This window comes from Bufo bufo, chromosome 2 (assembly GCF_905171765.1).
Source record: "Bufo bufo chromosome 2, aBufBuf1.1, whole genome shotgun sequence".
NCBI lineage: Eukaryota > Metazoa > Chordata > Amphibia > Anura > Bufonidae > Bufo > Bufo bufo.
In genome coordinates this window covers 220,952,906-220,964,995 of record NC_053390.1, presented here as the reverse complement: position 1 = coordinate 220,964,995, position 12,090 = coordinate 220,952,906, and the positions used below count along the sequence as shown (strand labels likewise).

General features: G+C 44.4%; 1 protein-coding gene across 1 annotated transcript in view; it reads right to left on the bottom strand.

Moving 5' to 3' along the window:
• Positions 1-530: 530 nt before the first annotated feature.
• Positions 531-12,090, bottom strand: part of AACS (acetoacetyl-CoA synthetase) — a 133,087-nt gene continuing 121,527 nt past the window's right edge. The window contains exon 18 of the mRNA XM_040416232.1: positions 531-2,376. Coding sequence (XP_040272166.1) covers positions 2,239-2,376 — 138 coding nt within the window. The 3' untranslated portion in view covers positions 531-2,238. The remainder of the gene's footprint in view (positions 2,377-12,090) is intronic.

The following is a 12,090-nucleotide window of genomic DNA, read 5'->3' as shown; positions in this document are numbered from 1 at the left end:
TTCTCACACTGTAATCAAAACTCGTAAACGTTACTATCTACACAGAATTAAAAATACAATGGTTTGTAACACTTAAATCATATCTTGTTATAAAGAGCAATGCAAAGAATAATATACAACATCAGTTTAAAAGCATCCAATATCATGGCTTTGACCTGATATTTCCATTGTCAAAATATGACATTGCATTGTTTTGCTTCATGTTATGGTTTTTGGAATATCCTAGAATGTATCCTAAAAATTGTTTTTCCAGTATCTAATTTGTTGCGTCGGAAGCTATTCACAAACTTGCCCAATTGACGCCATGTTCAAACCAGGTTATTGCATCTTGTTTTTTTTCTTTGCCACAGGGCACAAAGGTGATAAAGGCTTCTTTTTTTGTCTTTTGTATCCTAGACATCAAAAGCAACAGGATAGCCAGATATTTATTCAGTAAAGTTGGGAAAAAACATTACCTTTTAACATAGAAACATAGAATGTGTCGGCAGATAAGAACCATTTGGCCCATCCAGTCTGCCCAATAATTAACAGGATGCAAATAAAGTGGTGTGAAGCTAGACAATAAAGAGTGCAACTGCAAACTGTAACAAATGCCTTGAAGCGGCTAGCCGATCGGCAGGACTGACCAATAAGTGGCAGGATGCAGGGGTAGTGCACTTGTGTTTGGCATAGGAAGATTCATCCTGTATTACCCACATTATAGAGGTTCAGTTATATAAAACCTGTAAACAATTCTCACAGTAAAGCAAGCACATCAGTAACCAGAGGACATGCAAGCTCTTTGGTAAAAACAAAAAAATAAAAACATACAACCAAAGCATTGCACTTCCTCAGGTTGGTAACCAGATATTTAAAGGTATAAACAAGACGGAATTGAACCATATAGTGCGGCACCAAGGAGTGCAGTCCCTCTTCTCCATTTAGAAAGGAAACAGCTAGGCCACCTGGCAGCTGACATATTATACAAAAGGGAATGTACTGTAGAGGTTCCTGTGATACAGGAATAGATTCCTTGAAATATGCAGACTATTTAATAGTGGCAACAAAAGAAATACTGTTTATGGTCATAAATGTAATCTGCTATAGAGGTCTACATCAATATAAGGTGAAATGTGAGAGCAACCCTACCAGGACAGCAGGGCATTCATCAGACAGATCAGATTTACTCTGTCTTACAGCTTAATTACAAAACAATCCCTAAAAGGAGTTTTCCAGAACTTAGACATTGAAGACCTATCCCCAGGTCATCAATATCAGATCGCTGGGGGTCAGACACCGTGCACAACCACCGAACAGTTGATTCGGGCAGCCAAAAGCGCTGGAAACCATGCAGTCTACAGAGCATGAAGCAGAAGGCTCCATCCACTGTGCAGTTTCCAGCGCTGGCATGCTGGAGCTCAACTCCCCGTCACTTGGATGGCAGCTGAGCTGCGGTACCCTGGCACACCCTCTACACAGTGTATGGAGGCTCCTGCTTCCAGCTCTGTACACTGTAAAGTTCCCAGCGGCAGGGGCTGTCCGAAACAGCAGATCGGTGGCATGCTTTACAATATAAACTATGTATAATTATAGTAGGAGATGGCCGATCTTCTTAAATGATCCGAGATAGGATTTTCTTGAGCACTAAAAAGTTGTGACATTATAAGATGTAAAAGCTAAACTTTAATATCCAAGAGGTAATTAATTTATTATTACCACTGCCATAAAAAGCTAGGTGTCACACAGCAGCATATAGTCCTTTATGTGTTCTTTAACCACATTGTTGAATTACCTAAGGGGACGTTCACATGGCACCTTTTGCAGATAGAATTTGGTTTGGATTCAGCACCAAAAAGCTGCAGGTCGCTGCACGGACTCTCCCTCCCACTGCCTTCATTGGGAAGTCACGCTACTGTACATGAGGCCACGGTTTATAGCCAAGAAATGACAAGACTTTGTTGGCGCAGTCGTGGCCGTAAACTGCAGTCTCCCATTGAAAACAATGGAGGGCAGATTCCACGCGGCCAGTACGCGAGCGCCCCTTTATAAATGTAATTTTTACCATTTGAACAGGAAGTATGCCAATGACCTCTGAAATGCCTTTAACATGACTTAAGTGATAGATAGAAAGATTGATAGAATATATTTTACTAGAGTTCCACATTGAAGACCAAGCCGGATCCATTTACACACACAGTGCATGTACATTATCGCCACGAGCACGTGCACACTACACACAGCGTCTCTTATGGACAGGGCTTAGTAATTCTGTAGCTCTGGAATATTGCGATACAAATCCAGAGATTGCGGGTTAGAGAAAGCGCCACGGTGAGCTACTTCTTTGCCGGCGATTGTTTGTTTAACAGCAACTTCTACCTTCTTCCCGCTAATAGTATACTGGAAAAAAAACAAAAAAAACTAAGTTAGTTCATATTGCACAACACATGAGCATTTTATATCTTTATATGTCCTATGTTTTACTACTGTAGCAGTTTTTAGACACATCTATGAACGGACTGTCACATGAGCATGTCAATTACAAAGTAGAGCCATGATAACTATTAGATCACTGAGGGTCCTACCTCTGGGACCTCCACTGATTATAAGAACAGGGAATCTCTACTGGGGTTCCCGAAACAGCCGAGTGCAATGCTCACCTATTTCCAGAACTCCCATAGAGATGAATGGGGTGGAAGTGCATATGCCCAACTTGCTGCTCAGCTCATTTCAGAGGGCTCTGAAGGGTGTGGGGTAACCATCCTCGAGATCAGTCAGGGTCCCAGCAGTAGGATACCAACCATTATCAGGTGGATAGTGAATAACTTGTCACAACAGGAATTCCCCTTTAAAGGGATTTTGTCAGGAAACATATTCCAGCACCTGGATCTGAATACTTATGTAATTGCACGTAATAAAAAAATGTAGTATAGCCAGTGAGCTAGCCAATAAAATATATCTGTATAGCGCTGGTCGAATGTGCTCAGTTTAAATCTTCAATTGCCACCAGCCATATGTTTTGTTAGAAGTTGTGGCATTTACAGGGAGAGAGCTGCAGCAGAAAGGACTAGTGTTGGGCTCCATTATTCGAATAGCGAATATTATTCGCGAATATCGGCACTTCGAGAATTCGCGAATATTTAGAATATAGTGATATATATTTGCACCGTATTTTTCGCCCTATAAGACGCACCGGCCAGTGGCGTAGCTATAGGGGTCGCAGCGGTCGAAATTGCGACCGGGCCCCTATGTCAGGGGGGCCCACGGGGCCCCCTCCAGGAAAGACAGAGAGTAAAGCCCTATTTAACTATACCTGCACGGCCCGGGCTGCGGGCGGCTTCACATAGGGGGGCGGAGCCTGGCAGAGCTGTGCGTGCAGGAGAGGGAGAGTTGTACTGGCCGGAAGAGGACGAGTGAGCAGTGAGGTGAGGGCAGTGCGGCGACTTCTACTAATAGGAGGCAGACAGCACCGGAGACAATCATCAGCATGTCAATGTAATAGTTAATTCCATTACATGTGAGCTGTGAATGAAGTGGGGGTGCAGTGCTGGGGCATTTACAGGTCTGTCCTAAACTAGGGACTGATCACTGCAATTTCTACAGTATATGTGCTGGTATGGTGCAATAATAAATGCAGTGACGTCAGAAAAGCGTGATAACACACACTGTGATGTCACCATAGTAAGATGCACAGTGATGTCACAATAGATGGATAATAAATAATGTCACAGTGGTGGAATAATACATACAGTGATGTCAAAATACAATAAAAACAGGCACAGTGATGTCACAATAGCGGAATAATGCACACAGTGATGTCACAATACTGGAATAATGCACACAGTGATGTCACAATAGTGGGATAATGAACACAGTGATGTCCCAATAGTGGGGTAATGAACACAGTGATGTCCCAATAGTGGGATAATGCACACAGTGATGTCCCAATAGTGGGATAATGCACACAGTGACGTTACAGCACAGGGGTGCTGCACCCAATGATGAGACAGTACAAAGATAATGTACAAAGTGATGTTACAGCACAGGGGTGATAGAAACAGCCATGCCACAGGACAGGGATAATGCACAAACCACGGCACAATAATCATATCCAGGGGTGTAGTTACAGGGGGTGCAGAGGTAGCAGTCGCTACTGGGCTCAGGAGCCTGAGGGGGCCAAAAGACCCTTGTGCCACCTAAGAAGACACCAGTATTATAGAAAGTGCATGCTGGTCAAGTTAGGGTACTTTCACACTAGCGTTTTTCTTTTCTGGCATAGAGTTCTGTCCTAGGGGCTCAATACCGGAAAAGAACTGATCAGGCATATCCCCATGCCTTCTGAATGGAGAGTAAGGCTACTTTCACACTTGTGACAGAGAGATCCGGCAAAACGTATGCCAACTGATGGCATTAGTAAGACTGATCAGGATCATGATCAGTCTTAAAAATGCCTGATCAGTCAAAAAAATGCATTGAAATGCCGGATCCGTCTTTCCGGTGTCATCCGGCAAAACGGATCCGGCATTTACTTTTTTCACCTTTTTTTTTCGGTCTGAGCACGCATTACTCTCCATTCAGAATGCATGTGGATATACCTGATCAGTTCTTTTCCGGTATAGAGCCCCTAGGACGGAACTCTATGCTGCGGTTTTATCTCCGGCGAAAAAAACGGAAGACTTGCCTGAATGCCGGATTCGGCATTTTTTCCCATAGGAATGTATTAGTGCCGGATCCGGCATTCAAAATACCAGAATGCCGGATCTGTCCTTCCGATCTGCACATGCGTTTGTGAGACGGATCCGCATCCAGATGCGTCTCACAAATGCTTTCAGTCACATCCAGATCGGCGTATCCGGCGAGCAGTTCCAACAATGGAACTACCCGCCGGCCGCAAGTGTGAAAATACCCTTAGGCTGGGTTCACACGAGCGTGTCCGGATTAGTTCCGGATGCGTCCCGGTGTGTTGCGGCAAACCCGCGCGAGTAGGAATGCAATTGCAGTCAGTTTTGACTGCGATTGCGTTCCGATGTTCAGTTTTTATCGTGCGTGTGCAATGTGTTTTGCACGCGCGTGATAAAAAACCGACTGTGGTACCCAGACCCGAACTTCTTCACAGAAGTTCAGGTTTTGGTTCGGTGTTGTGTAGATCTTATTATTTTCCCTTATAACATGGTTATAAGGGAAAATAATAGCATTCTGAAAACAGAATGCATAGTAAGTAATCAGTTGAGGGTTAAAAAAAATAAAAAAAATTAACTCACCTTCTCCGTTTGTTCGCGTAAGTCCCGGTCTCTTCTTTACTTCTCAAAAGATGAACTATGGGCTAAAGGACCTTTGGTGACGTCAGATCACATGCTCCAATCACATGGTCCATCACCGCGGTGATGGACCATGTGATTGGAGCATGTGATCTGACGTCACCAAAGGTCCTTTAGCCCATAGTTCATCTTTTGAGAAGTAAAGAAGAGACCGGGACTTACGCGAACAAACGGAGAAGGTGAGTTAATTTTTTTTAACCCTCAACTGATCACTTACTATGCATTCTGTTTTCAGAATGCTATTTTTTTCCCTTATAACCATGTTATAAGGGAAAATAATACAGTGAATAGACTGTCCCCTAGCAACCATGCGTGAAAATCGCACAGCATCCGCACTTGCTTGCGGATGCTTGCGATTTTCACGCAACCCCATTCACTTCTATGGGGCCTGCGTTGCGTGAAAAACGCAGAATATAGAGCATGCTGCGATTTTCACGCAACGCACAAGTGACGCGTGAAAATCACCGCTCATCTGAACAGCCCCATAGAAATGAATTGCACCCGCGCGGAATACTCGCCCGTGTGAACGCAGCCTTACACCGCTGGCTGGAGGAAAGGAGTTAGGTCCAAAATTTGGCATGGGAGGGTGGGTGCCGTTTCCATTTTTGCCTTAGGCAGCAGGAAGGCTATGTGCTTCCCTGCCCCCGGCCACAAAGCACTGAGGGAAGGGGGGCCCAAGCTGAACTCCTGCATCGGGGCCCAAGAGCCTTTAGCTACGCCCCTGGCACCGGCCCATAAGACGCACCTTGGTTTTTGGGGAGGAAAATAAGAAAAAAATATTATGGGGGGGGGATCTGTGGATGACAGGCACTGTTATGGGGGGGGGATCTGTGGCTGCCGGGCACTGTTACGGGGGGGATCTGTGGCTGCCACTGTTACAGGGGGATCTGTGGCTGCCACTGTTACAGGGGGTCTGTGGCTGCCACTGTTACAGGGGGATCTGTGGCTGCCACTGTTACAGGGGGATCTGTGGCTGCCACTGTTACAGGGGATCTGTGGCTGCCACTGTTACAGGGGGATCTGTGGCTGCCACTGTTACAGGGGGATCTGTGGCTGCCACTGTTACAGGGGATCTGTGGCTGCCACTGTTACAGGGGGATCTGTGGCTGCCACTGTTACAGGGGGATCTGTGGCTGCCACTGTTACAGGGGGATCTGTGGCTGCCACTGTTACAGGGGGATCTGTGGCTGCCACTGTTACAGGGGGATCTGTGGCTGCCACTGTTACAGAGGGATCTGTGGCTGCCACTGTTACAGGGGGATCTGTGGCTGCCACTGTTACAGGAGGATCTGTGGCTGCCACTGTTACAGGGGGATCTGTGGCTGCCACTGTTACAGGGGGATCTGTGGCTGCCACTGTTACAGGGGGATCTGTGGCTGCCACTGTTACAGGGGGATCTGTGGCTGCCACTGTTACAGGGGGATCTAATATAAAATGTCTTATTCATTTAATAGTTATTAAACATGCCCCCCCAACTCCTAATACTACCTTACATCCTAACCGCTTCAGTAGAATGCAGGCAGGCCGGGCGGCCGGCGCGTCACTCACTGACGTCACTTGCCTGCGCCGCCTGCTTCATTCATAAAGTAGGCGGCGCAGGCACGTGACATCAGGGAGTTACGCTGCCGCCCGCCCGACCTGCCTGCATTCTACTAAAGCAGTTAGGATGTAAGGTAGTATTAGGAGTTGGGGGGCATGTTTAATAACTATTAAATGAATAAGACATTTTATATTAGTATATCGGAGCGGCGGGGCTATACTACACTGACTGCACCGCCCTGCCGCTATTGCCGGCCCCCAGCTGCTCCTCCTCCCAGTCCCTCCCCCGCTCGCTCATACATCGCAGTTTGCGATGTAAAACTGACAGCATTCGCCCCATAAGACGCAGGGGCATTTTCCCCCCATTTTGGGGGGAGAAAAAGTGCATCTTATGGGGCGAAAAATACGGTAATTTCGAATATTCTAGATATTTTTTTTTATCAGTAACCTCCCCTCTTGCTTGTGGGCCAATGAGAAGGCTGCAATGTCTTTGTCTAAGCTTAGCAACATCCCTAGCAACCAATAGGAACGTTGCCTACACCTTTACTATATAAGAACCTCCCCTGCAGCCCTTGTATGCAGTATTTTGCAGATCTGAGAGAGACCGTAGTGTTATTGCTGTGCTCTCTGCTTTCCTGTGTCATTACATTAGATAGTTAATTAGCTTTTATATATATATAATACAGATAGTTAGTGGGAGATAGTCAGTGTAGGTTAGATAGTGATATACGGTTCGGCTGTCCATACATACATGCTACATACATAGTGCTGTGATGCCACAAGTTCACGACAATGCTTAGTGCACCAATCAGTAATATGTAGTCAGACCTGTTAAAATGTGAAGTTGCACGTATTGCACCAAAATATTCACATCAGTGGTGCCGATTTTGCAATCGTGAACATATTGGAGCACTCTATCTGCATATAAAGCTATTGTAATGTTCTGCCGTGCCAACCATTTTCTCCAGTCTCCGGAAACTTCTAGCAGCTTGAAAAATGTAGCTATAGTGACCGATGCCTGTATTTCGAGCGCATTACACGAATATTACATTGACGATTTTTCGAAAATCAAGAAAATAATCTCGAATATATGACGAATATTCTACCAAATATTCGCGAAATATCGCAAATTCAAATATTGCCCCTGCCGCTCATGACTAGAAAGAACATGCCTTCTGAGCTGCCAGGCTGAAGATAATATAGCAGAGCAATTGGAGCAGTGAATGTGGAAATCTCTGGATCCATTTGAGGTACAGGGATTGTTCTAGCTTTGTTAGGAAGGTATTGTCATGTACTAGATGATGTCTGATTTTCATTTTTTACATCAATCATGGCATAACCCCTTTAAAAGCTATGTACACCTTCGGGGCCTTTTTTAATGATTGCATTTTACTCATTTTGGGCTAAAAAAGAAAAAATTTTCAATTGGTCTTTATTGAAAAAATGTAGCAGTTCTATCACAAACTGGTTATCTAGCTGTGTGAATGGTACTTTTTTACTTTTACTTTGTGCTGTCATCTAATAACCCTTACCTGTAAGGGTACTTTCACACTAGCGGTTTTGTTTTCCGGTATTGAGTTCCATCACAGGGGATTAATACCGAAAAAAAACTGATCAGTTTTATCCCAATGCATTCTGAATGGAGAGCATTCCGTTCAGTATGCATCAGTTCAGTCCCTCTTACGTTTTTTGGCCAGAGAAAATACTGCAGCATGCTGCAGTTTTCTCTCCGGCCAAAAATCATGAACACTTGCTAGAATGCCGGATCGGCATTAATTTCCATTGAAATGCATTAATGCCAGATCCAGCCCGAAGTGTTCCGGAAAAACTAATCTGGCTTTGCGGTCTGCGCATGTACAGACCTTTAAAGATGAGAAAAAAAAATAAATACCGGATCCGTTTTTCCGGATGACAACCGGAATCCTCTGCCGCAAGTGTGAAAGTACCCTAAATTACTAAAAGGTCAAACACTTATTTAAGCCACATTCTTATCAGTAAAACTGAGCTATAATGATTGTTTATAATCATAATCATCAGAGATAAGGAGCCTGTCAGCTCCCTGCTTGACAGAGCAGAGAGAAAAGTGAGAACCAGCTACTAGATAAACTCAAAGCTGTGCAGGGAAAACAGCTCAATATTTTTAACAAAGACCAACAAAAAAAATGATTTTTAGCACAAATTGCGTACAATGCAATAATAATTAAAAAAAATGCCACCAAAGCTGTACATAGTCTTTACGTTTCTATTGTCTGGTTCATGGGCTTACATGCAACTCTACAGAACAAGTGCAGGCTTAATAGACAACTGACACTGAAGATACTCGGGTGGCATTCCATGTACTGTAAGACATAGTAAAGGCGGATGTACCAGCTGATAGACAGAACCAACCACTATCAGGTTGTTCATGGTTTGTAGAGTGAAACTAAATCGCACCTCCTCATACCTATACTATTGACTACTGTATGTAATAAGCAGCATTTCTTATGATAAAACATGGCTATACAGCGGTTATATCAATCATTTGCTGTGCACTATTAGGAGGCAATTAGTATACAGTTTGATCAAAGAGCATAGGCCCACTTACCGCGACAAGGTTTCCTCCTGTTAAGTGGGAACCTACTCTAACCGTAGCGCAGTGCCGTGTGGCGATCACCGTGTCTCCACACTGCTCCAGCAGGCAATGGGATCCAGCAGCCAACCAGCCGCCCCGCTGTACAGCGGAGCCACCTAGGCCTCGGATCCCACAGCTCCACCAGCACAGCACAGAAACAACGACGGCCGCCATCCAGCGCCGCATGTGAACTGGTGCTAAAGGATCACCTGTTCACAGCTTCTCAGGAACTCCAACTGAGATGTGGTAGGAATTAAAACCCTGTGCAGACTACTGCTAATTTAAGTACAGAGCACCTGTGTCACATGGGGAGGAGTGCTGACTTAGTATGGGGGGAGAAAGACTATAGAACGAATAAATCATGGTTTGTAGAGTGAAACTAAATCGCACCTCCTCATACCTATACTATTGACTACTGTATGTAATAAGCAGCATTTCTTATGATAAAACATGGCTATACAGCGGTTATATCAATCATTTGCTGTGCACTATTAGGAGGCAATTAGTATACAGTTTGATCAAAGAGCATAGGCCCACTTACCGCGACAAGGTTTCCTCCTGTTAAGTGGGAACCTACTCTAACCGTAGCGGAGTTGTATATCAGAAGCATAGGTATGAGGATGTGCGATTTAGAGATTCTCTCCACATATCCATACAATTTATGCTATAAACTTCTTTTTCCCCCCTCTGAATCAGCACTCCTCCCCATGTGGCTCAGGTGCTTTTTAATTAGCAGAAGTCTGCAAAGGGTTTATAAATTCCTACCACATCTCAGTTGGAGTTCCTGAGAGGCTGTGAACAGGTGAGCCATTTGCACCAGTTCACATGCGGCGCTGGACGGCGGCCGTCTCTGCTTCTGTGCCGTGCTGGTGGAGTGATGGGACCCGGGGCCCATGTGGCCTCACTGTACAGTGGGGCCGCTGTGCGGCTGCTGGATCCCATTGCCTGCTGGAGCGGTGTGGAGGCGTGTCGGTCGCCGCACGGCTCTGCACCATGGTTAGAATAGGTTCCCACTTAAACAAGAGGCAACCTTGTCGCGGTAAGTGGGCCTATGCTCTTTGATCAAACTGTATACTAATTGCCTCTTTATAGTGCACAGCAAATGATTGATAGCATCGCTGTATAGCCATGTTTTATCATAAGAAATGCTGATAATTGAAAACAGTTGTATATCAGAAGCATAGGTATGAGGATGTGCGATTTAGAGATTCTCTCCACATATCCATACTATCAGGTTGTTAGTATGTGGAATAATCTACAATCTCAGAACAGGTCTTTCCGATATTGCAGTCGACAGGATCATGTCACTGGCAGCGATGTTCTGGAGACTTAGTCTTCATTTAATAATGGTGGCCAGGAGAACAGACCTTAACACCAGTGTGAATGAAGCCATATGCCATCACAAAGTAACTTATCAATCAGAGAACAAGCACTGTGTCCCACGTCCAAAATATGTTTTTAGAGCACAATGACCCTATCATAGTGCTAGATTCTGGCCCTGAAATATTTGCCTTGGGCCTCATGCACACGATCGTTTTTTTTTTTGCGGTCCGCAAAACGGATTTCCGTTGTTCCGTGATCTGTGACCGTTTTTTCTTCCTTGATTTTTGGAGGATCCACGGACATGAAAAGTGAAAAAAATAACTAAGTCAAGTTTGCATTGAAAATGATAGAAAAACAGACACGGATCACGGACGCGGATGACTATCTTGTGTGCATCCGTGATTTTTCACGGACCCATTGACTTGAATGGATCCGTGAACCGTTGTCCGTGAAAAAAATAGGACAGGTCATATTTTTTTCACGGACTGGAAACACGGATCACGGACGCGGAAGCCAAACGGTGCATTTTCAGATTTTTCCACGGATCCATTGAAAGTCAATGGGTCCGCGAAAAAAAACGGAAAACGGCACAACGGCCGCGGATGCACACAACGGTCGTGTGCACGAGGCCTTAGAATAAGCTGTGGCTCTACGTATGGAAGATGAACAATTCAACAACAATCAAGTCGCACGTTCATCCACGGTCCCCAAACTCATCTAACAGGGCGCATTCCTATGAAATTAAGGCTCATTTTCTACCAATTATCCTTTCCGGCAGACATGTAATGTTCTCTTCACTGTTTAAAACAATATTGAAAATAACGCTGGAAAAAACCCTCTTAAAATACCATCTAGAAGTAAAGTAACAAATTTAACACGCGCACATAATTAGTTTTCAAAAGAGAAATGGTAAAAGCCTGCAAAGAAATCAACATGTGAATACGGAGAATTCACCTGGGACCTCCCCCCAAAGTGAATAAAATAAAATAGGAAGTTATGAAACAGGCAGAAATAAAGACATTTTCCATCCCACAGATACATTAAAGAAAGCTTAAGAATGCATATCAGTCCCCACTGTTCTCTGCCAAACTCATAGTTCCTTACATTAAATCTAGTGAGGCAGCATTATGTTAAATCCTGTTTTTCAGATGCTTATGACTTATGGGAAGAAAGACTCAGATCATGATGAAACTTGGCAGTTATATAACCATTCAAGGTCACAATTCTTTTCCAAACTTTCCTAACATTATACTTGGTAGTTTTTTATTCTTTTATTCTCCCTTTGACATATTAACACTATCAGAGCTGGTAGGCAGTTTGCAA